The 27,455-nt window shown below is 40.8% G+C and overlaps 1 protein-coding gene across 1 annotated transcript in view; it reads left to right on the plus strand.

Annotated features, from left to right (window-relative positions):
* Positions 1–6,451: 6,451 nt before the first annotated feature.
* The window catches only part of LOC136872631 (uncharacterized), a 121,763-nt gene continuing 100,759 nt past the window's right edge, over positions 6,452–27,455 (plus strand). The window contains exons 1-2 of the mRNA XM_067146435.2: positions 6,452–7,103; positions 25,723–25,919. Coding sequence (XP_067002536.2) covers positions 6,452–7,103; positions 25,723–25,919 — 849 coding nt within the window. The remainder of the gene's footprint in view (positions 7,104–25,722; positions 25,920–27,455) is intronic.

The following is a 27,455-nucleotide window of genomic DNA, read 5'->3' on the forward strand; positions in this document are numbered from 1 at the left end:
CTGGTTGGTTGAGCCGCTTCAAGAAAAAAGTACAGGATCAAGAGTAGAAAAATCATGAAATGTGTATCCTGTAAGTATCTGCAAGGAAAAAGGAAAGAAGAAATTTGTGGGAACAGCTACAGAGCGATTTTTAGACTGCACCCCTTCTTCAAATATGCTACAATACAGATCACTTTCGTCGCCAAATGAAAGAAGAAAGAACTCTATGTTTTGTTGGTGATAGACATACAGAAACAATTGCTCAATCAGTTATTGTGCTCACCTATTCGCACATAATTATGCCTACAGTTAGTAGGGCCAGTACTCTTTTCCCGAAACTATTCATTGTACTACAGGAGGCAACTCAAACTTCCGGTCCAAGAGTTTGCAAAGAAGTGTTTCATGCCTAAAATACAATTGTAACAGACACGCAATCAGAGAAAATGAGCAAAAAAGGAATTAAACTATTGGTTTAAAGAAGTCTCCCTCCCATTCGCTATTGTTAGATTCCTCGACTAGCTATAGTCACAAAAGCTGTCTTGAAGACATTCCTCCGGGCAACAGTATCTATATAAGTTATTCAGATTAATCCCGGCATTACAGAGAAAATATGGCCCTTGGGTAAGTTTTTCTTCTGGCAATTGAAGGCTTCGTTTCGCCGTTTAACAGACATTTTGCCGGCTTGTGAAGGCTTTCAGTTTGATGTTTTTCATTCATTTTAAAGTTTCTTCTCCACGGTTCAAGGGCATGATTAAATAATCGTGGTTCGCAACCAATTGTACAACGGAGAGACTTCCCAAGTTCGAAATGCCTGCGAAATATTGCATTCAAACAAGTAAGGAAATCCGTGAAGAACTAAGCACATATTCGTTGTGCATGGTTCCAAAAAGTGTATGTTTTTATCGTGCACCTCATTTATGTTTCACCTTCGTTCCTTTGGCACGCGGAAGCCAGCCAGTTCGTTCTCCCTTCCTCTCCAGCACAACTGCAAACTCTACTCCTCTATGCACCTCGCCAGCCAGCAAGGTGCAAGGGCTGTCCAGTAGCTGCGTGGTCGCACGGACTTTGAATCAAGATTTCGGCACCTAAATTACAGCTAAATTTTGGTACATCGCTATTTTATTGTCTTCTCATCCCCTTAGCGAAATTGTATTGTCTGTTTCTATATTACCGTAACGATAGCTCCCTTGTAAAAAGAACATTCTATGTAAAGAGATAAAGATCGAGAATTTTCGGAATTGATTTTGATTTTTACATTTTGGCTCAGAAGCTTGATCGCTTCATTTCGTATTAAGGTAAACATGATATCTTACCTCGAGAATGTAATCAAAATCCTCCAGAGCTGCTTTGCAGCGGTTAAGGCGGGAATATTTGACGGCGCTTTCTCTAAATACTGTGAGGGCCGTTTTTGGTATCTTCTTTTTATCGGCCTGGCGGCCTGCAGGCGTAATCTTGACTTTCGTCGCCATTTTGCTTTTTTACGAATGTACATAACGTTTAAGAGTTATCTGACTATTTTGAAACTTGAGGAAATTGTATACACCGTTTCAGAGTTATCTAACTTTCAGATTTTCAAAAATATATTCTGTTTCAAGTCGTGCAGGGCACTTTAAGACATGCTATATTTAAAATTTACAAGGTCTTAAGATTTTAAAAGCATTTATATACTCATGATTTCCACTGAAGCCAAAAAGTTATTTTACACATGATAATTTTGATTCCACCACATAACTCCTAAAACCAGCTCATTTCATTTCTATGGATACCATATTCGTATTCCATTGCATAAATCCATGGCCATCTGATGTAAGGCTCACATAACGTCCTCTGTCACAAAGCCCACAAGAAGTAATGTCCAACACGCAGAAGTCCACGGCCGCTTGCTTCTCACTCCTAGCCCTTTCTCATCCCATCTTTGCCGTAAGACCTATCTGTGTCGGTGCGACATAAACGCAATTCTAAAAAGAAAAAAGTCACCGCGCAGTTCATTGTCGGTATATGAACGCGTTCAAGTATCACTCTAACTACATGCGCTGACTTGGTATCGCTTGTGGGTTTGATAGATGTTTATGCTCCGTTGGAATGCTTTCTCGTATCACTTTGTGAACTGGCATGGACAAATGCCTTCTTACGCAATGGAACTGGAGTAACACAATATATTAATTCATTTTATATTGCAAAAAAAGTATCCTTTAGTTTCAATGGACGAAGATAGTATAAGTCACTATTACTTTCCTTAATATAACCTCAATAGCCTAACTTAGTAAAATACAGTGCCTTCAACTATTGTTACCGTAAAGCACTGCATGATTTTTATTTTTAAGGTCCCTGCGGCCAGCTTGACAACTTTGTCTTCTTCCCGCACGCTTATTCTCTGCCGTCAGTCCCCCGTGGTACCTGCTAGGATCTGGAATGGATCTCCAGTGTATTTCTAAATCAGTATTGTTTGTCGTCTTGTGGGGACATGTTGACTATTGAAGAGCGTAGTTCTTATTGGCATACGTTTTTCGAGAATGGGGCAAATACAATTAAAATGTTGAAGAAAAGTTTCGGAACAAATTTCCAAATCCCCGTTTGGCACATCGAGATATGGTACGCAATTTGATAACAGAATTTCGAGAAACTAGAACTGTATTTGATCTAGCTTATACTTAACCCGCGAGGCTCTTCGCTTTAAGCCAGGTGGCATGCGACCGCTTTGACATGCTATTGTGAGCCGTATGTACCGATTGCACGCTGCGGAGAGAATAGTTGAAGGCACTGCACATTGCACGGAAGAAGCTAGCAACCGCTAGGGGGCAGTAATTCAGTTTTTCTGCCCATGTCACAGAAATGTACGACTCAGAAAATGCTTTAAACCGTGAACTACTTCCGATCATCAGCGATCGATGCCAAGAGTTAGTTGGAAAGCCAGAATATAGTATACGGTCGAATACATTAGTACAGTTATTTTGACTGTGTTGGAAAGCATTTTGCGTGTTACGTATGATCAAGGCTACCATGACCTGGTACAGGAACTGTGCTGGAAAACATCTACGGTCAGATAAATAACTGGATTGTATTAATTTCTTCAGACGGCCACAAAGATGTTAGTAGCCAATTATCCTCGTTACTCAGTCCTACAGTTCATTAACCTTTTCATTCATTCATCGTTATGGCTTTCTATGGGCCACGTTCACACTGTCTATCTGTATTTCTATCCCTAGACTTATGACTCTTTATTTATACTCTCGCCGACAATAGAGTAGTGTTACGAATGTTGCAAAATTTGGGCTGAGAAGACATTGGAGTAAGGAGATGAGCTGCTAGACCAAGTGGTATATTTCAAGCTGTCAGCGGAAAGATGGCGTGGAATAACATTAGTAGACGAATAAACTTGAGTGGAAGTTTTAAAAGTAGGAAAGATCGTAATATGAAGATAAAGTTGAAATTCAAGAGGACAAATCGAGGCTACTGTTCGTATATAGGAAGGGGAATTAGGGCTTGGAATAATTTCCAATTTAAGAATATACTAGGTAAACAACTCATATGGAGTCTGCTGTCTGGGCGACAGTCCTAAATGCAGATCAGTTTTGATTGATTGATTGATTGATTGATTGATTGATTGATTGATTGATTGATTGATTGATTGATTGATTGATTGATTGATTGATTGATTGATTGATTGATTGATTGATTGATTGATTGATTGATTGATTGATTGATTGATTGATTGATTGATTGATTGATTGATTGATTGATTGATTGATTGATTGATTGATTGATTGATTGATTGATTGATTGATTGAAGGTCCCGTGGTCTGTGACTACTGCTTTCTTGCTCTTCCACTGACATATTTCTCGATCCCACATTTCCGCAATATTCTTCCTGAAGAGTGATCTTTGCTCTCTCTCTCTCTCTCTCTCTCTCTCTGTCTCTGTTTCTCCCGTCCCCCGACTACCCTTAAGTTTTTGTGAACCCTTCTTAGCCACAGAGAATGTGCTCTCTGTTGGTCAGTATTTTGTGAGCCAGCCTCTCGGGGTTCTCTTGTTGATATTTCCATAGCAGTTTTTCCTACTCTTTCACTCTGTTCTAACTACCATACAATAATGCTTTAATTTGCCTTGAATGGAAATAGTCTGGAGCTAAAACTGAAAGCAATCTCTATCCTCTTCACCGTTTCTTTTAATGTCTCCCTTTTATCCCCACTGAGAGGTTTAGTATTTACTTCTTTTTAGAAGACGTTTTATTATAAACTCAAATATCGGGGTATTACAGGGAGACCCGTTAAGTCCATTATTATTCATCATTGCGACAGCAGACATAGTAGATTTGGTAAACCAGGAAAGCGTCAAACTATTAATGTACGCTGATGATATGGTCTTAACATCAACGTCAGTGAAGGAACTCCAGGAATCATTCAACCAAATAGTAGGCTGGATAAAGAAAAATGAGCTCAAACTGAATGTAGAAAAAACAGTGTCCATGACGTTTAGAAGAGGGGGACCTCATGGAATCTTCTATTATGAAGACCAAGAACTTAAGTCCATAAAGCATTTTAAATACTTGGGTGTAATTTTTCAAACCCAAGGTAATGTTTTCACCCTCCATCTCATAGACCGTCTAAATGCATCTATGAAAGCAATATCTGACATTAAGCACCTGAGAAACTTGTCTTTAGAAACGACCATAAAACTCTTTCATCTAAAAATCAGCTCTATAGCAACATATGGCTTGGAAAACATTTGGGAACATTTGAGTAAGAAACAGTTAGATAAAATCGAGTTAAAGGCAATCTACTTGAAACGGGCTCTGTGCCTCTCCAAATATTCTCCTTCCCGGCTCGTGTATGAGCTATCCAGAGAGGGATTTTATGTGGAAGAGCTAAGGTTACAGTTGTTACTTCCAGCAACAACACCCTATATGCATCTGCTTCGAGACCTACGATCGAAGAAGGCTGACATCTGGGAAGATTTCTACTCTACCGATGCCATGCTAAATCGCGAGTGGGTTCAAGGTGGATATGAATTGCGACACTTGCTGACAAGGTTCTCCGTTCATGGGTTCCATTATAAACTGTGTAATATAAAGCGTTATCATGAACCAGGTTTGAACTGTGTATGTTTAAGATGTGGTGCACACTGTACTAGGTACCATGTTTTAAATTGTAAACAGCGATCAGAATCACTGGTGAAATTTTGCAACGAAGACTAATGTTTTATATAGTAATTCTTTGCACATTGTGCGCGTTAAATAAATTATTATTATAAACTCAAATTTTCAAGGTCTCATAGTTGACGATGGATTAAACTGGTAATACACCGGTAGGGCCATTTGTCAGTAAACTGTTTCAAATACAGATTTTCAAAACCATTGCTGTCATTAATTTGATCTGTGAAAAGAAGGATGCACATACTGGTCTCAATAAATTAATATAAGGCGTGATCAAAAATTTTCTGTTTGAATTCGTTGCTGCAGCGGACATGCAACGTAGCACGACTCCTATGCCGGTATATAAGAACGGACATGTAGGCAAAGTGATTAGTGTGGCAGTCGTGTAGTGCCGAAGTGCGTGCGTTAAATGCGGCAGCGTGAACTATGGTAACATTATTACCAACTGCGTCCAAACAGGACCAACGTGCTGTTACTCTGTTCTTGGGTGCCGAAGGACAAGACCGGTGTACATCCATTGGAGAATGAAGACTGTGTATGGGGCAGCATGTCTGTTGAATACCACCGTTGTGGAATGTTGCATCAAGTTTCGTGCGGGCCGAGCTCCGACACAGGACGTCGGTCGATGTGGGAGGCCAGCCTTATCCATTATAGACAACAACACCTCAAGTGGGAGACAGTCGAGCACTCGCACACTCACGTGCGATTATCACGCCTTCGGTCCCCTTGAAAGGTCGACGCTTCCTGTCGGATGTGCAGCAGGCGGTTACGGACTTCTTCACGCAGCAGGACACAGTGTTTCACCAAACGGGGATCTTCAACCTGGTGCATCGGGTTGAGTGCCTCAATGCACACGCCGATTTTGCCTTATTGGCATCCCGATTCATGACTGTACAGCCGTCGAACGGAAACCTTTTGATCGTTCCTTATATTCGAGTCTTTGTAATCATTCTAGCCAATTAACATCAAATCCTAAAGCGGTCTTCGTTAGCCGAATGATAATATAGGTTAAATCAACGCAATTCAAACACGTAGTGACAGCATTGATAATGCTCTACATTAAAATAAATTATTTCTGTAATTCCATCCAATTTTTGGTAGGACTAGATTTAGAACCTGACAGCACTGTTGCAATTTTTTTCAAAAAAATTGACTATTGTAACGTACAGTTGCCAAGATAACGGATTGCATGTTTTCTCCAATGATCTCGCCAATTGCCCTCGTGTTGTATGTATAATGTCTTCGAATGTCATTGTTGTTTCAGAGGACACTTATTTTATTCCATTTCTGTTGCAGATGCTGTGACACTGAGCGGTCGTCATGTCCCTATTATATCGCTTCGCCAAACTCCACGACCGAGCCAACACTCACGTGTTTACGTTCGTGGTAACCAAATCCGTGACGCGGGACCTAGAAAGAGACGTAACTTCTAAAGAGTTTGCATGTGGCTATCAGAGATGGGCCATAACCTTCTCGAGGACCGACAAAGTCCTGGGTGTGTATCTCGTGTGGCGCAACCCTTCCGAGGGTATGAGAGTGTACGTAGATTTTACGTTCACGTTACTCAACAGAGAACACTTCAGCGTGAATGAGGCGTTCTCTGGAAAGCAGGTCAAATTTACGTACGACTCTCCAGCGCAAGGTAACCGCAACTACATTCCCGTCAGTGATTTGTACGCACGGAACTTCACCGACACCAATGGAGAATTCCAGCTGGAGCTCACTATGGGAAATGTGAGGACAATGTACGACACAGAATTCCGTGTCCCACAAAGTATATTCGGGGCGTTACATCATCACCATAGACACCATCATCATGGCCACCATGCTAACCACCATGCACCGGCCGCGCCTGCTGCGGCATCGTCATCCGCTGGCAAGAGTGGGGCACACAAGTTCGAGTCGTCCTACTTCACCTTTGGAGGCTTCGACTGGAACCTGGCGGTGTACCCGCATGGGACCAAGGACATGGGTAAGTTCTTTCTATATAGTTTTCATATGATACAGCATTAATTATTTGATGCTATATTTGTGACAGTTCAAATTAGAAACTATGATAATGCTTAAATCCTTTTCTAAGTAGAAATTTTTTCTTTCTTTCATTTCGTTCGAAAACTGGACTTGGAGGTGATGATTTCATTAACATTTTCGACTAACTCCATTGTCTTCCTCTAACTGTGACATTACAATGGTGAGGGCAAATAAATAAAAAAAATCATCCTCAGCTATTAATCCTCTACTGCATACTGTTGCCTTTAGGCAACAAATAACTTTTCACCTGTATAAATGGATGAATATTGTAGACAGAGGTAGTTTTACGGCACACCTTCAACTGTACAATCAATTAAACACATATCCCAGTGATGCCTAGTCCTACAACCAAAGGTACTCCTTCCACCCCGTCAACATCCACGCGAGCCAACCACCGTTTATTTAACGTGGACCCTCCCCATCACATTACCACAGGCTTCTGGAGTACCTCTGGCTCAACCTCAAAGACATTACCGACCTACGGTTCTGCAAGTTGTACTTGCGCCTTGCAGTACGTACCCATGGCCAGTAGGTAGTAATGTTCGGTCTTTGAATGTTAAAAGCTTAGCGTAAAATCGTGAAAAATCGTACATATATTCAACAATGGCAATTCACGTCACATATGAGTGTTAAGCTATTAGCCCCAGTTAAGAATTGCTGGTACATCTAATACTGAGCGTTGAAATTTTCTTCACCAAGCGAACACGAAAAATAATTCATGCAGTAGAGGGTTAAAATAAACACTATTTTCCACTAGAGCACTGCTTCGAAATAAGATAAGGTCAAGTAAAAGGGGAATGTAGAGGTTAAAGCTCCACGTGTTTTTTTCCTCTTCGATGGAGGGGATGACACCGGTACGTTATTCCTCGACCAGAACATTAATGCCTAAGGGAAACTGCCGATGGAGTAAATCCCTCCGTTTTGCTATACTACTACTTATGTGAATAGGAACCGCCTAGGAAGTGTAGGTCCGTTTCTAAAAGCTTGCATTAGCTTGTAATCGAAACTCGATCTCTGCCGGTGCGGAGAAACTGGTACATTATCTATTGTTAAACCAGTTCTGGAGTATAATTGTTGTCTTATTAATAAAACGGGAAACACATTGAAAATTATCAGCAAGTGACAAATGGTGTAGCTGTCCATAGAAACGTGTGTGAGGCTTTCAAATTCAATTGTATGTAAATTCTAAGATAGTGATGACAGGAAGACCAAAACAACCGCCGAGAGATCCTTCAAAAAAGAGTCCACGTACTGACATCCATAAGATATACCACAAGCATTTAGAGTGAGAACAAATCACATAACTCAAGACTCAGAAATGAAATTCCCGTCCCGATGGCCTATGCAGACGGCCACCGAAGAGGCTTGAGGTCATATGGGATATGAATAGTATCCATCGTTCCACAGAAGCGTGATAGGCATGAAACATCATCATTGACTTATTTCTCAGGCGGCTGCGGTCCTAATTCTAGCCAATGCGTGTGGGATTGGTGAAATAAATTGTCACCTCGCTGTGGTTCGGATTGCCCAAAAAATTGCAGGTTCCGTGGCTATGGTCAAGATATCAACAGTCATGTAAAACTACAGGCATCATTCCTTGCCTTCGAATGTTCATACTCTAAATGTGGAGGTAATTGGCAGATCTCTGGAAATGGCTAGTAAAAAAAAGAGAAAAATGTTCCACCTTTTCAGTACAATAACACTGTTGCACGAATCAATGTAGCAACACATTTAATTTATTAAGGGACCGGCTTCGACAACTGTCCATGTCATCATCAGCCTACACACAAATGGCAAGAAGTCAACACAATTGTAACACTTATGACACTTTTCTTGAATTAAAAATAGAAGTTCTTGTAGAGGTTCTTGAGCACTCTTGCTGATGTTACAATTGTGTTGACTTCTTGCCATTTTTGTGTAGGCTGATGATGACATGGACAGATGTCGAAACCGGTCCCTTAATAAATTAAATATGTTGCTACATTGATTCGTGCAACAGTGTTATTGTATTGAAAAGGTGGAACATTTTTCTCATTTTAGCATTGTAACTATTAGTTCAATACGGATCAGTGATGAAGTTTTTAACTTTAAATGGCTAGTATATCCTTATCGCGATAAGTCCAGCCACTTCATGAACCAGACCAGTGCCAATATTTAATTTAGCGTGCCGTACGATGGTCACGTGGGAATGCGTATTATCATGCTTCAGAATGCTCTTCGGCGCACGCCACAGAAAAGGTAACTTACCTGAAAAAACACTATGACGCTACTTCCACACTGCTTGACGACATTCGCTGCACCACAGCAGAGATCCTGCAAGTTGCTTCAGTGTCAGTGGCAAACAGCATACTGCGTGCTGCGGTTCTGAAGTATTTCCGAAAAAGGAACCTTTATTTCCTAGCTCTTTGACGTCACGTAAACACAGGCACCGTTTTGGTGACGCTGAGAAGTGGATAGAACTGGGAATATAGCAGTCCTGCTCTTATTTAAAGTTCATTACCAGATTTTTTCTGATTTGAAAATGGGAAACCACAGAAAACTCTCTTCAGAACTGCCGATGATGTTAATCGAATCTACCATCTTTTGAATACAAACTTACAGCTATACCAATCAAACCGGGCAGCCATACCGCTCGATAAATCGGAATCTATCCTTCCCATATCTGAAGAGCCCTACGCAATGAAGGCTTCACAACGACTTGTGACGTTGGCGAAGCGTGTTATCATAGTCCAGAGATGTATCACATTTGTTTCTGGGAGTAACAGTGTTTGTTGAGGCTACTGCCGACCGCTCTGAGTTAACGTCTCCTTTCTTTCTCATTTCTCATTATCATCATCAAACACCCAAACACGAAGGTCTAGAAAGGGCTGCTCCAAGCATAACTTCTCCGGAGACCATACGATATCACATCACAGTGGTAACCATGTACTATTTTTCATAGAGAAATCGGCTGTATGGCCCCCATCCTTGGATACCCCAAACCTGGGCTGAAGTTCATCGTAGACACCGACGCCAGCAACATAGGAATTGGTGGGGGTGTTGTCGCAGGTGCAGGACGGACAGAAGAAGGTGATGGCCTTCTACAGAGAAACACTGTCAAAAGCCGAGCGCAATTACTGCGTGACACGTCGGGAGCTGTTGGCCATCATGAAGACCTTGGAGCACATCCAAAAATATCTGTATGGGCAGCCATTCCATATGCGCACCGACCACTCTGCCCTGACAATACTCCTGAGTTTCCGTAACCTAGAAGGGCAGACAGCTTGTTGGATACAATGCCTTCAAGAGAACGACTTTACAACCGAACACTGTAAAGGAGGGAGACACTGCAACGCCAACGATTTGTCTAGAAGGCCGTACCCCGACTACTGTGCACACTGCCAGAAGGTGGAGAGGAAGGCGGGCACCGTGGACGTCGAGGCCGTGAGGGCCGCCACCGCTGAAGGCTGGAATCAAGCCACCGTCAGGAGGGAGCAGTTAAAGGACGACGACATCGATTTAAGTCTAGCCAGGTTGTGCACTCGACTATACAGTATGTTTGATTAGTTTGCAATGGGCGCAGCAATGTTGGGAGGGGCAGACTCAAAGCAAGGCTCAAACCAAGAATTGTCAATTAGCTTCGTTAATACTAATTGTATTGACAAACGTCTTGCTTCATAGAAAAAATAGCTAGCATGCTGGCTTTAGGTTCAAGGAGTCCAAGGTTCGATTCCCGGGCGTGCCGTGGATTTTAATTTTCACTGCTTAATTCCCATGGCTCGGGGGCTGAATTTTTTGCCTTTATTAAGTTTATAATAATTTATCTTAGGTAGGACCCAGTCGTCACAGACGCAAAGGTCATCTATATGGCGTCAATTCCAAAGAACTGCATCAGGCCTCTCTGGAGGTCACGCGCTAAAAGTAAAAATGCCAAACTGTACATAATAAATTGTGTATAAAATGCAATTTCCTATCTTTTATGTCTCGTATGTTTTATCGCACGAGCTATCATGTAGATATTCACGAATTTAGATTTGGGTTGCCATCTCTGTTTATGACGAGAATCGTCGACATGGAGTATCGTTTGTTGCCAGGGTAACAAGTTTATGGGCGGCGGTGGTGGTTGTGATTGCTTTTGTCAGGAGTAAAACGCACGGTCAACTTGTATTTGACAGGTAGTAGCCTACAATTGATGTGTGTTTGAGTCATCAGTCCATAGACTGGTTTGATGCAGCCCTCCATGCCACCCTATCCTGTGCTAACCTTTTCATTTCTACGTAACTATTGCATCCTACATCTGCTCTAATCTGTTTGTCATATTCATACCTTGGTCTACCCCTACCGTTCTTACCACCTACACTTCCTTCAAAAACCAACTGAACAAGTCCTGGGTGTCTTAAGATGTGTCCTATCATTCTATCTCTTCTTCTCGTCAAATTTAGCCAAATCGATCTCCTCTCACCAATTCGATTCAGTATCTCTTCATTCGTGATTCGATCTATCCATCTCACCTTCAGCATTCTTCTGTAACACCATATTTCAAAAGCTTCTATTCTCTTTCTTTCTGAGCTAGTTATCGTCCATGTTTCACTTCCATACAATGCCACGCTCCACACGAAAGTCTTCAAAAACATCTTTCTAATTCCGATATCAATGTTTGAAGTGAGCAAATTTCTTTTCTTAAGAAAGCTCTTCCTTGCTTGTGCTAGTCTGCATTTTATGTCCTCCTTACTTCTGCCATCGTTAGTTACTTTACTACCCAAGTAACAATATTCATCTACTTCCTTTAAGACTTCGTTTCCTAATCTAATATTTCCTACATCACCTGCCTTCGTTCGACTGCACTCCATTACTTTTGTTTTGGACTTATTTATTTTCATCTTGTACTCCTTACCCAAGACTTCATCCATACCATTCAGCAACTTCTCGAGATCTTCTGCAGTCTCAGATAAAATAACAATATCATCGGCAAATCTCAAGGTTTTGATTTCCTCTCCTTGGATTGTGATTCCCTTTCCAAATTTCTCTTTGATTTCCTTTACTGCCTGTTCTATGTAAACATTGAAAAGGAGAGGGGACAAACTGCAGCCTTGCCTCACTCCTTTCTGGATTGCTGCTTCTTTTTCAAAGCCCTCGATTCTTATCACTGCAGACTGATTTTTATACAGGTTGTATATAATTCTTCGTTCTCGGTATCTGATCCCTATCATCCTCAGAATCATAAATAGCTTTTTCCAATCAACATTATCGAATGCCTTTTCTAGATCTACGAATGCCATGTACGTGGGCTTGTCCTTCTTGATTCGATCCTCTAAGATCAGACGTAAAGTCAGGATTGCTTCACGTGTTCCTACATTTCTCCTGAAGCCAAATTGATCTTCTCCCAACTCAGCTTCAACTTGTTTTTCCATTCTTCTGTAAATAATACGTGTTAAAATTTTGCAGGCATGAGATACTAAACTAATGGTGCGGTAGTTTTCACACCTGTCAGCACCGGTTTTCTTGGGAATAGGTATAACAACATTCTTCCGAAAATCGGATGGGACTTCTCCTGTCTCATACATCCTGCACACTAAATGAAATAACCTTACCATGCTGGTTTCTCCTAAGGCAGTCAGTAGTTCAGAGGGAATATCATCAATTCCAGGTGCCTTGTTCCTATTTAGGTCACTCACAGCTCTGTCAAACTCTGACCTCAAAACTGGGTCTCCCATTTCATCAGCATCAACAGCCTCTTCATGTTCCAGAACCAAATTATCTACATCGTTACCTTGATACAACTGTTGGATATGCTCCTGCCATCTTTCTGCTTTGTCTTCTTTCCCTAGAAGTGGCTTTCCATCTGAGCTCTTAATATTCATGCACCTAGATTTCCTGTCTCCAAAGGTTTCCTTGATTTTCCTGTATGCAGCATCTACCTTTCCCAAGACCATACAGTCTTCGACATCCTTGCACTTCTCCTTCAGCCATTCTTCCTTAGCTACCTTGCACTTTCTATCCACTTGATTCTTTAATCGCCTGTATTCTTTTCTGCCCTCTTCATATCTAGCATTCTTGTATTTTCGTCGTTCATCAATCAGGTCTAGTATCTCCTGAGTTATCCACTGATTCTTAGTTGATCTTTTCTTCCTTCCTAACATTTCTTCAGCCGCCCTACGGACTTCATTTTTCATGACTCTCCACTCTTCCTCTATAGTGTTTCCTTCAGCCTTTTCATTTAGTCCTTGTGCAACATGTTCCTTGAAACAATCTCTCACACTCTTTTCTTTCAACTTGTCTAGATCCCATCTTTTTGCATTCTTTCCTTTCTTCAATTTCTTCAACTTCAGATGGCATTTCATGACCAGCAAGTTGTGGTCGGAGTCCACGTCTGCTCCTGGGAAAGTTTTACAATCCAACACCTGGTTTCTGAATCTCTGCCAAATCATAATGAAGTCTATTTGATACCTTCCAGTGTCTCCAGGTCTCGTCCACGTATACAACTGTCGTTTGTGGTGTTTGAACCAAGTATTGGCAAGGACTAAATTATGATCAGTGCAGAATTCAACCAGCCGACTTTCTCTTTCGTTCCTTTGTCCCAATCCGAATTCTCCTACTGTACTACCTTCTTCCTTGGCCTACCACTGCATTCCAGTCTCCCATCACAATTAGATTCTCGTCACCTTTTACATATTGAATTAAATCTTCTATCTCCTCATATATTCTTTCGATTTCTTCATCATCCGCTGAACTAGTAGGCATATAGACCTGCACTATTGTGGTGGGCATTGGTGTCTATCTTGACAACAATAATTCTTTCACTATGCTGGTCGTAGTAGCTTATCCGCTGCCCTATTTTCTTATTCATTATTAAACCAACTCCTGCATTTCCCCTGTTTGATTTCGTGTTGATAATTCGGTAGTCGCCTGACCAAAAATCCTGTTCTTCCTGCCAACGTACTTCACTTATACCAACTACATCTAAGTTTAGTCTATCCATCTCCTTTTCAGATTCTCTAACCTACCACAACGATTCAAACTTCTAACATTCCACGCTCCGACTCGCAGAATGTCAGTATCCTTCTTCCTGATGATCGCCCCCTCTCGTGTAGTCCCCACCCGGATATCCGAATGGGGGACTAGTTTACCTCCGGAAAATTTTACCCGGGAGGAAGCCATCATCAGTACATCATTCATACAGAGAGAGCTGCATGTCCTCGGGAGGTAGTTACGGCTGTAGTTTCCCGTTGCTTTCAGCCGTGTAGCAGTATCAACACAGCTAATCCATGTTGAGTATTATTACAAGGCCGTATCAGTCAATCATCTAGACTGCCGCCCTTGCAACTACCGAAAGGCTGCTACCCCCCTTTCGATGAACCATTCGTTAGTCTGGTCTCTCAACAGATACCCATCCGATATGGTTGCACCTGCGGCTCGGCTATCTGCATCATTGGGACACGCAAGCCTCCCCACCGCGGCAAGGTCACATGGTTCGCAGAGGAGGCTACAATTGATATGTATATTTATTATTACTATTTTAAACGAATTGATTTTCTGAGTGATTACTTGATCTAGAAAGTTGAATATCGGCACATTACTTAAGTGATAGACACGGAATATGATAGTGTGACAGTATTTTATTTAAATATACATTTATCTATCCCGAAGTGTGTTTACCGAAGTGACTGAACAGACTTGCTTTACGAAATAATTCCAGAGTTCGGAATAGTACTAATAAGAAAATGTAACGATTGTCATGCAATCCATGCAAATAATAGTATAGCTGCGGAATATTTTATAATTGTGGTTACAATATTGCCGACCTTGCAGTGTAAATGTAGTGAGCCTAGCTCTTAAAGGGAAGCCCCGGATCCTAGCATGGCTCTGAGGGCTGGTTCGAGGTCCACTCAGCCCACGTGAGGACAATACAAGAGCTATCGGACGGTGAGTTAACGGCGCCGGTCTTGAAAGCGAAGAATAACGGCCGAGTGGATTCTTCGCACTGATCACGCGTCACCTCGTAATCTGCTGAGCAGCGGTCACTTGATAGCACAATACCTATCATCAGGGCTGTAGTGGTATGGTTTGGTTAGGTCACAATATTGTCCTGAAACAATTTTCTTCTTTTTCTTCTTTTATTCTCCAGTTAACAAAATAAATGTCCTCCTCTGTGGTGTAGTGGTTAGTGTAATTAGCTGCCACCTCGGAGGCTCAGGTTCTATTTCCGGCTCTGCCACGAAATTTGAAAAGTGTTACGAGAAGTGGAACGGAGTTCACTCAGCCTCGGGATGTCAACTGAATAGAGGGGGTTTGATTCCCTCCTCATCCATCCTCGAAGTGGTTTTCCGTGGTTTTCCACTTCTCCTCCAGGCAAATGCCGGGATGGTACCTAGCGTAAGGCCACGGCCGCTTTCTTCCCTCTTCCTTGTCTACTCCTTCCAACATTCCCATCCCCCACAAGGCCCCTGTTCAGCATAGCAGGTGAGGCTACCCGGGCGACGTACTGGTCCTTCTTCCCAGGTATATCCCAACCCAAAGTCTCACACTCCAGGACACTGCCCTTGAGGCGGTAGAGGTGAGACCCGTCACTTAGTCCCAGGGAAAAACTAACCTTAGAGGGAAAACGGATTAAGAAAGAAAGAAAGAAAGAAAGAAAGAAAGAAAGAAAGAAAGTAAATTCGTAGTTGTTCTCCTGGAGCCAATAAATAGGTCAGTCACGTTAGAAGTTACATAAGTAACTTACTTAGATAATTAATTCCATTCTTATGCCAAGGTCCCTTTCACACTTGTGCGTAGCTGTCAGAATGACAGAGACATCACGTTGTAAGCAGCAAACTTAGTTGTAGTTACTGCAACAGTCACTTTCACTTCAACAATTTAGCTCTGTAACAACTCAATCGCACAGCCGCTAGTGGATATTAACGCACTTCATAGGATAACTGGTTCAAGAAGAGCAACATTTTCTTTCGCTTTTCCTCTTTCTTGTAAGCCCTTTTACCACGTCCCGAACGTATCTTGGGGTTTAGTGATACTTAATATTCGAATGCATAGCTCGGACATTGCGACAAAAAACACATCTTTTTTTGATCATATTCAATGGATTGCTTCCAAGAAAAGACGAAAATCCTGCCTGAATGCAAAATTCGAAGGGAGGAGTTTCGGGATCACGACGGCAAGTTATGACGTAGAATACGTCATAAGTATTTTCGAAATAAAGTACCTAGTTACTCCTCTTCTGCTGCTTCTTCTTCAACCACTTCTGTGGTCGCACATGTGGATTTGGCTTTGTTTTTTGGCCGAATACCCTTCCTGTGTGAAGGGATATATTCACTATTGCGTGTTTCTTTGGTGGTTGGTGGTGGCTGGTGGTGGTTGGTGGTGTGGTGTGTTGTCTGAATATGAAGAGGAGAGTCCCCAACGCCAGAATAAGTCATCATACGTGATTCAAGTCCCCGGCCCGGCCGGTAATCGAACGCGGGACCCTCTGAACCAAAGGCCTCAACGCTGACCATTCAGCAGCCAAGGAGTTCTGAGACAACATACACATCTTCAAGATAATGAGTTCCAAATCATTTTCCACTACCGGGATAGTAGATGTGTTCGGTTGACACTCCAGCAGCGACGCTCGGCCGCCGAAACGTTAAGACACTCTCGACATTGGTGATCTTCTTATTTGGAAGAAATGCGCACAAATTGCGCATAACCTGCCATGTATACAATTAAGCAGTAGTCGGGGATCCATCAATTAGTACAAGTTTATGATTGACTTAACACGTTTCCCGCATCTCAATAGATCGTAACGGTCACAAGTTTGATGACAAGGTTTATGAATCCTGGTAAAATTTCAATTTGAACAGCTTGTGATGGTAGCCGTGTACCGCCAATGAGTTCACAAGTGGCAAAGCACTTGGTTAGTACCAGTCCAAGATCTGTGCGTCATTGACTTCCTTTTCTTCTCCCTCTCTTCAAGCAATTTCCTCCAGTTATCTGTGTAGGCCACAATGAACTTATATCTCATGCCCTCCATTAAAAAAATGGTATTTCCGCGAGTTCTTAAGCTATTCGTGAGTGGGCGAACTGAGATATTCGGAGGGCAGCCTTCAGGAAGCGGGCTTGCCTTTCCCTATACAGAGTAGATCTCTTGTTCTTAACTTTTCCCACTTTATTCCGATGGGGACTATTTTGATCTCAAAGAAAGACACAGTGGATGTTAGAAATAAAGGCTTGATATAGCTCTGATATCATATCTAAAGCATTCTTCTTTTTGGCCATATACTGAAACATTTTTTCATTGACAACTAATATGAGAATCCACCTTAAGTGATATCGTATGGCAGTTGAATTCGCAAAGATGATGCTTGATATTGTTCAGAGCAGATTGAATGATCGAAACAACGTGACGGACATTCCGGCTGGACTCCGCACTTTGGTAGACACTGTGGATAGTCTTACAGATCGCATCTATCTCGTGTTTCAACACATTGACTAAATATCATCCTTTTGGCTTTGTGAAACAGCTCTACTGACACCCACAAATGCGTCTGTTTCAGAACTTAATGGTCTTCAGTTGCAAAGAATTACGGTTTTGAGGTTAAGTGAAAATCAATTGACTCGGTCCTTAATAGCAATGATCCGGTAAACTATTCTGTCGAGTTTCTCAATATGTTCAACCCTCCAGAAATACCGCCCCATTAGCTCACGCTGAAAGCCGGTGCTCCTGTGATGATTCTCAGAACAAACTCCATCAAAGCTTTCTAACGGAGAATAAATGAAAATCCATAGCCTGTTTCCATTACGTTACCTTACAATACGGAACAAGTTCAATATGACCAGGATCACCAGTTGTACAGTGATTGATATGATCAGATTACATCCTAAAATCAATAGAGGCTTATTAGAAAATAGACTCAAGAGATCTGTTGGTTTTACGACTATTTACATGTGAATGTTCAAAAGAGCCAACCCACTAAGTAGACATTTACTTGTTCATTGTCAGCTTCTTTGTACTTTCTATTGTAAAATTCCCATGAGGGGGAATTCTAACCCCAATAACCGCCCCCCTCCTGGCTATTCCCCTGCATTTCAGTCATTCGACCGGGTCAGGAACTGAATGAATGAAGCCCCCGTCCAGCGGCGAGGATAGGAATTTGACCCTCCAGGTTCGGTTTTTCCCTCGGACTCAGCGAGGGATCCCACCTCTACTGCCTCAAGGGCAGTGTCCTGGAGCTTCAGACTCTTGGTCGGGGATACAACTGGGGAGAATGACCGGTACCTCGCCCAGGCGGCCTCACCTGCTATGCTGAACAGGGGCCTTGTGGAGGGATGGGAAGATCGGATGGGATAGGCAAGGAAGAGGGAAGGAAGCGGCCGTGGCCTTAAGTTAGGTACCATCCCGGCATTCGCCTGGAGGAGAAGTGGGAAACCACGGAAAACCACTTCGAGGATGGCTGAGGTGGGAATCGAACCCACCTCTACTCAGTTGACCTCCCGAGGCTGAGTGGACCCCGTTCCAGCCCTCGTACCACTTTTCAAATTTCGTGGCAGAGCCGGGAATCGAACCCGGACTTCCGGGGATGGCAGCTAATCACGCTAACCACTACAGCACAGAGGCGGACTGATTAAAGAATAACAGATTAAATTAAATTATATTGGAGGGTGTTGCTGGAATGAAATATGGCACGGAAACCCGGAGTGCCCGGGGAAAACCTATTCCGCCTCCGCTTTGTCCAGCACAAATCTCACATGGAGTGACCGGAATTTGAACCACGGAACCCAGAGATGAGAGGCCGACGCACTGCCGCCTGAGCCTCGGAGGGTCTTGCAACGGAGCATAGCTTCAGGTGAAGTCTATGCAACCTAACGTCATTGAGGCCACAATATTTTAACAGGGACCGCAGTGAGTGAGATGGGGTTTATGCCAACAATTTCAATTATTCCATCTGACTATCCTTTTGAATTTAAATGTCACCAGTTACCGGTTGCTGTGCAGTGTCAATAAACAAATCTCTGGGACAGCCACTGAAAATGGCTGGTATGAATGTTCGACCAACGGCCGTAGCCGTGTTGAAACACCGGATCCCGTGAGATCTACGAAGTTAAGCAACATTGGGCGTGGTCAGGAGTTGGATGGGTTGCCACGCGCTGTTGGAGGAGCGGAAATGAACTGGCCACACTACCCCACGTAAACTCCGACTCAGGAACACCTCTGCGGAGGTTCGGACCTGCCTTCGGGCAGAATAACCCTTACCTTACCATGAATGTACGAGAAGACTGCTTTTCACATGAGCAGTTTTATGTGGCCCGTTCGTAAGTTAGCATATCAACTAACCTCGTAATTTTAGCCTTCTTGAAGAACATCCAACGTCGATTTCCAACAACTACTATAAATGAAGTGAATAGCGCTCAACCCCGTTCTTCTTAAGATACAAGTACCCGCAGACTCATTATTTTCTCCGGCAGTAGGCGCGGGGGCCTGCCAAAAATAAAATGCCCTTGATAGCAGACAACGGGGCCTGCCGAAGATAAAATTTCCCTTGCGAAACGAAACACGGTCGCCTCCTCGTGGTGATTTTCGAGTAGCACTGAGAACCATGTCTTTGAGTTTCAAACAAAAATTCCTCATTTCATTCAGAACTAAATAACAACTCAATATCCGGTGTGCAAACGGTCATACCATAAAATCTTAAAACTGACTGGCTCATTGCGTGCGAACCGGGTGTTATTTCAACAATAGCGTAGCCAGGATCTACCGATGGGGATTTAGAGTTACAAAATGATGGTAGAATATAATGTGTGTCATCATATTGACACTGATACAAGTGAATTTATGCCTGTTGCCATTTCTTGATGGAAGCAGTATTTTTTGTATCCGTCTCTTGGCACAGGCCAGAGTAAAGTGTAGCTTTCACCAAAGTCCCAGTCTCATCCATGGCTGTGACAATATGGAAGCTGCTGGGGTATGGGTGGTGCTGAGTAATGACATTCGGAGCACAAATAGTGTCTGAGTATTATGAAAGGTGTTGCTCATAGGATCAGTCGTGCAGTAGTAGCACCTTCTGGTCCGGTGAGGAAAGCAATGGCAAACTACCTCACTACTCGTCTTGCCTAGTACGCCTCATTTGGGCTCTGCCATTGGTTTTTGCGGTTTCCCTGTAACTGCTTAGCCTATGGTGGTGCTATTTGAGGATCCAACTAGCCTCTGGGCTGATGACCTTACAGACAGACACAAGTGAATTAATTATGTTGATATTCAGATTGCAGTACCGGTACATTACAAAATCTTACATTAAAATACGGAACAAGAACAATATGTTCAGGATCACCAGTTGTACAGCGAATGATATGTTCAGATTACATCCTAAAATCAACCGAGGCTTCTTAGAAAATAGACTCAAGAGATCTGTTGGTTTTTATGACTATTTATCTGTAAATGTTCAAAAGAGCCAGCCCACTAAGTCGACATTCTCTTGTTCATTGTCAGCTTCTGTTTATTTTATTTTGTACGGTAAAACTTCCTTGAGGAGGGGAGATTCTAACCCCTAACTACCTCCTCCCTTTCTTGGCTTCGCCCCTGCATTTCAGTTTGAATTCGATCGAACTCTACAATAAAGGATAAATGTTTACAGCTCTTCACTCCAGCCCACGAAACGTGAGTGACTCCTGGCAATATGCTTAATGTTATATTGCATTATTATTATTATTATTATTATTATTATTATTATTATTATTATTATTATTATTATTATTATTATTATTATTATTATTATTATTATTATTAATTGAAATTATTGAAAACTGAGTTAAAGGTTATTTTGTTTTTATATTTGGAGATTTGAATTATCTGTAGGAAATAGGATACCAATCAATTTCTTTACACACGTTTTTCACGTTGTTTTTCTTGAAAATATTTTTTATATGTTCCGGACTGTGATATTTTTTTTATTATAGTAAAGCTACCCTTAAACCAACAATCGCCATCCTAAAGTGAATTATGAAGAAATAGGAATGTTTTGCAGAATTTCTGACTCAATTACAGGCCATGGAGACCCGTGGAATGTAAAGGCTGATAGTCACGACACTAATCCCAGTGTCATGGACATCTCCAGAAGTGGAAGTCCTCTTTCTAAATTTGTCTGTTTCCTGACGAAGAATCAAATCGACGTTTCAGGTGAACCAAGAGTACCTGCACAACTTAGGATAGACAATCCCCTGTAAAATTATCCAAACATCTCCGATAAACACCAAAAATATTTAATTTTATTTTTTATTTATTTATTTATTTATTTATTTATTTATTTATTTATTTATTTATTTATTTATTTATTTATTTATTTATTTATTTATTTATTTATTTGTTTGTTTATTTATTTATTTATTTATTTATTATCTTTGTACCCGTCGTTGACGAGACGGTCACTTTGCATGTGCATGATTACATTTTTGTCGATCTATTATTGAGCATTTTACACAGAAATGGGACTTTTAGATATATTGGTTTACGTCTTCATATTTCTAGGTTGCATATCTCTTACTAGGTAAGTTGGATAGCACCCATCTCCAAATCCGAAGTCAGGGTATGGATGTGAGCGTTTTATATAGTTTGAGAAAATAAAAGTCCAAAAATTGACATAATATGACACTTGCCTAACTTCCTGCCAACCTAAAATTACAGTCCTATTATTTCAAGTCGCATTGCTATGATAATTCGAAGAGGAGGGTTTGATAAAAATTTCCAGGAACGTTCTATATTGAAAATAAAGAGATACGTGTGTCGGAATTTTTCTAAACAATCTCTAGTTTTTGGAAAAAATCAGGGTCAATGTTGATGACGGAAAATCGTATTTTCAATGCTATACATCGAAAGATCGTCTAAAAACATGTTTTATTTATGTTATATGGATCCAGAGTTAATAATATTAAGAGTTATTAACGTTTTTGTGTTTTAATGCTGTAGCAAATCGAGGTCAGGGTCAGACTCTCAAACCGCTGGTCAGTGTTCGAGTGTTGGGTGTGGATTTTTTGTTTTCATTCAATATTTTTTTTCGGTGAATTTGATAATATTCTGATAATCAGAATAGTTTTCTTTGCCTTCTTTTTTTCGAAGTAAAGTATCGCGAGGTGTGATTAACAAATCTTCATGTAATGTTCAATCTATTTGCGATATACCTCTTGTAAAATCACTCATAAGATAATTTTATCGAAATAATATAACCCATGTTTCATGAACATTGATATATCAGAAGTATCGTACACTATACCTGTATTACATGAGGTTGAAGGTAGTGACAAGTGAAGCAATAATCCAATGCCTTCTCCTTTGTTCCCTTGCAGGGCACGTGACAAACCGCAGTCATTAAACCGTCAGTTTTGATCACGAATTTTATAAATAAAACATGTTTCTTTAGACGATCTTTCGATGTATAGCACTGAAAATGGATTTTCCGTCAACAACTTAGACTTCGATTTATCAACTACTATGGAGTGTCTAGCAAAACGCCCAACAAGTTAATATAGAACATCCCTGCAAAAATGTATCAAAGTCGGAGAGGCACATGTCAGACCCTCCCCTTGTTAGAGTGTAAATCTAGTCAGCAATTACGAAAATTGACGATTTCTATTTAATCAGTATCTGACGGAATCCTCTGATTCTCTTTGTGTTCAGACTTTCCTCTCTGCCCTTACATGGATCGCAAAATTTCGGAATAAAAACTAAGTGCTAGGTTAATAACGTATTCAAAAAGAACAGACAGTCTTTAAAACTTTGCTTGGATGATCTACATAGCAACTGTCCATAAAGTTAATTATCGGTTCTCTCACGTAAGCATCACACAGCCGTCACATATATTTCCCTTATTTTTCACTGTATCGGAAAAACGTACAGAATAAAATATTTTAAAATAACATTCCAAGTATGTTTTGTCATGAGCAACTTACCTGTAAAACCAACCATAAGAGAGATAATGTTTGAGGCCCCCTTTGAAGCGCAACATATGCATCCCGTCCCCGAACCCCCTCCCCCTCTTCCTCCCTGCTCATATTTTAATAACATATAGCTAAGATACTACTTGCTTTTATCCGAAACTTAAATAAGACATGTCATGACAGTTCACCAATACATTTTCCCGTGATGCTGTGATCATCTGAACCCGACGTAGATCATTATTTGTCCTGTTAGTTATTTATAACAAACAAGTATCCGGTTAATATTCAATAATTGGATACATAAAGGCGATTTTATAATAGTTTATTTATTTATTTATTTATTTATTTATTTATTTATTTATTTTATTTATTTATTTATTTATTTATTTATTTATTATCATTACTAGCGCACCTCTGAAACCTTCACTAGTTTGTTTACCTCTCATTTACGCACTTAGATGTTTGTACAGTTACATAGGCACTTGTAATCCATGGTCATCATTACGTGCACGATAATAAGTGTAATATTATTGACATATTTGACTTTTACTAGCATTTATAAGTGTATACATTATGACTACCATTTTGTTACAGTCTTCATCAAGATTACATTCATGTGTTCTTTCCCAATAATTTCGCCTGCAAGAATAATGTCTAGGCAGCTGCTATTCCAAATGTTATAGATCTTTGTAGACAAGTCAACGACACACTGTGTTTAGACCCTATAGTCTGCCAGTTACCTCTGTTGTTCTCACAATTCTTCAAGTTAAACTTAAGAACGTTTATGTACCTTCCTGTTTTCTAGTACTATGTTTTAATTAAAGGAATGATCATCGTAATCGTACGCTTACAAGGGAACAGTTTGGGTTGGGCCAGACAGATTTAAGTGAAACTTGGTCAATGATTAATTAACATACCGTAAATTTAAAGGTCATAGCCATTTGCTCGTAAAGTCCAGTTCCTTGGCCGAACGGATGGCAGAGTGACCTCCGGATCAGAGAGCTCCGAATTCGATTCCCAGCCAGATCAGAGGTTTTAACTGCGTATGCTTAATTCCTCTAATTTTTCCGGATATGGCCAAAACTCTCTGTTGGTGCCTATCCTAACACATTTCTCAGTTACTATACCTCTTGAGGCTTTTAAAATTGAGGTGATAAAAGGTGGTATCTGTGAATGAAGATTATATTCTCTTTTTTTAATTAGAGGGCAAGGTATCAACTGATATACTGTCACTTACAGTACGTATTTACGTTGCCAACGACTTGTGTGTTAAAGTGCTTCATACGAAAATGCATATGCCACCAGAGAACTTCAAATCGATTCTCCTATTCATTATATGAAGTGAAACAGATGTAGTATAGAAGTTTGGTGCATGATTATCAGAATCATTGTTACGAGAGAATTGAAATTCGTGACCAGGTTATGTTTCTAATACATTTCTTGAACGAGGTCATTCAAATAGATGTATTTCTAAAACAATTATTGATTTATAGGAAGAGAATTACGGTCTGGAATAATTTACCAAGGGTGCCCCCTACACCAATTCGATAAATTTCCAACTTCTTTGAAATCATTTAAGAAAAGACTAGGTAAGCAATTGATATGTAATCTGCCACTTAGACGACAGCCCTAAATTCAGATGATTGATTTGATTTGATTTGATTTGATTTGATTTGAATTGAATTGAATTGAATTGAATTGAATTGAATTGAATTGAATTGAATTGGATTGAATTGAATTGAATTGAATTGAATTGAATTGAATTGAATTGAATTGAATTTAAACTGTCACACTTTGAAACGCTTCAGATATTCCCCCAGGACTGTTATTTTAGAATGCAAGCCTATATTACCTATTTCCTGGACCATACTAGTTCATAGAAAATATATTTTGAATTTTCCACATATTGCTTATCTAGGCTATTTCTAGATAGAACTGGTCTATTATGGAAAGTGAAGTATTCTGTTCGTTATTGTTGACAACTTAGCAGTTCAATACGATAATGAGAAGGTTATGTTTATGTATCACAGGCTTGTTTACATTCAACCGATGCGTCGGCCATGTTGATTTTGGGTTAAGGTCTGATATCTGATACTATTGTAGATGGTCTGGACTTAACGCCTGGTCTTTTGACGAGCTAGGAGAGGGTTCATGTGGCTACAACGCCTATGGTCAACGCACCACGGGTGGACAGATAAGCCGTTATGTAAACATACCGAAATCTGATGGAAAAAGGTACTATAGTACGTGAAGGTAAAATAACCCACTAACCTTAAATGCTGTATTGCACAGTTACTGTAATTTACAAAATTGAGTTTGAGAATATTTTCAGCTTCTATGGAGGAAATGTTTCCTTCGAAAAATGGAGATATTCGTGTAATCGAATTTCGAGTAATAGATAAAAATACTCGGGGAGAATATAACAGACGGCGAGGAAATTTAAATTATTTCGAGATAATGAAAATTCTAGTAATGGAGGTTCGAGATATTGAGGTTCGGCTGTATTTCTTAAGTATGTAGGCCTAAAATGCATATTACCATTAAATTTATGATGTCTTAATTGATCATCCTACCGACTTTCACTGCGAACTTTCTTGTACAACCCAAACAGTTCCCTTGTTAGTGAGATGACGAAGTGATAGTGAATTTATTATCAGTGGTTTGTCCTTATGTCACAGGAGGGAGTGCAGAGTCCAGAGTGTCCGTCTATCTGAACAGGCTAACTGGGTTCGACCACCAGTGTCGCGTGCGCTACAATGTAGTGCTGGGAGACGGTGAACGACGCCTCGATTCAGGGATCGTGGATGACGTCTCGGACTCGGACGGGAAGGGCTACGGCTGGCATCCTCGAGTACGCTTCAATGATCTTGTCTACAAGGTGAGCTAAACAATTGGCCCTTGCTGTTGATGTGGTCCACTCAGTTTTCGTTCACTATTCTCTTTCTATAAATTATTGTTTCTAGATCGTAATAAATTCATAGATAGAAAAGTTCTTAAATAATTTCAGGGATTTTATTTTACAGAATTTGAACCACAAGACCCTGACTTCTCATTTCGAAACTCTGACACATATTGACCTGAATTTGATCCACAGTATTAGTAAAAAGCAAGGCTCGGATTTTACGTTTCAAAAGGCCTAAGCTATTATTAAAAATTCCTCACAAATGACTTAAAATGAGCAAAACGTGACTCAAAACTTGAGGAAGGTATTGTACTCAAAATGGTAAGTGATGATGATGACGATGAACATGATGATGATGATGATGATTGTTGTTTAAAGGGGCCTAACATCTAGGTCATCAGCCCTAAAATGGTAAATATGTACGTTGCCCATATTAAATTTGGTTCATCGTGAAGTAAATACATGTATAAATATCAATGAAATAATTACGATGATAATATTAAAATGGCCTTCACAGATTACCTAACATTTTTCAAAGCGTAGGCAGGAATAAATTCACTTCCTTCAAATACTCCATGAAATTGCTGCAAAAACTAGAATTCAAATCCCATAATGAAAGAAGCCAGTACATGGAAAGAAGTCCCAAGATGGACAACGCATGATAGCTCGATTCCGCAAAATTTCTCAAGTAACTACACTCATGTTAATACAAAAAAGGAACACCCTGAAAAACTAGAAATAGGAAGTTCATATTCACAGGACATGTTCATTAGTATGTTCTGCAGAAACGATTAGCATTTGAGTCGCCTAGGTTCAGCATTTGTCATGTCGTCTAGTAGGCACTGGGCTCTCCATGGGCACTGATAACTTGTTCCATGCGTGATGGCATCGACGCGTATGAGGTGTGAATGGCGTCCTGGCGTACAGCCATCCATGTTGCATTCACTTGATTCCTCAGTTCATCTTTGGTGGTTGGCAATGGGTCACAGCTCCGCACCCGTCGTTTCACCATATCCGACACATTTTCGATTGGCGACAAGTCCGGTGATCGGGCGGGCCATGGCAACAGTCTGACATCCTGTGACAACAAGAAGGCGCGTGTTCGTGCAGCAACATGTGGTCGCGCATTGTCCTGCTGAAATATGATGTCTGGGGTGTCGTGCAAAAAGGGTGTGGCTACGGGTCGCAGGATGTCATTCAAGTAAATCAAACTGGTCACAGTGCCCTGGACACGCACCTACTGTGATTTGTGGTTGTACCCAATAGCACCCCACACCATAAGGCCTTGAATTGGCGCTGTATGTCTTGTTTTCAGATGAGAACACATCAAAGACAATGTGAATACGTATAGATTTCAATATTTACTTCATTACACAGTATAGAAGATGACGGTAATCACTATAGGTTCTCGAATGTTAAAGACCTTCGATCGTTTGTCAACACCTTCTTGTTCACTGAAAAGCTCCGAACTCGGTATTATAACTTCTGATGTTTGAGTACTCGCATTTGTTC

Source organism: Anabrus simplex, chromosome 4 (genome assembly GCF_040414725.1).
Source record: "Anabrus simplex isolate iqAnaSimp1 chromosome 4, ASM4041472v1, whole genome shotgun sequence".
Lineage (NCBI taxonomy): Eukaryota > Metazoa > Arthropoda > Insecta > Orthoptera > Tettigoniidae > Anabrus > Anabrus simplex.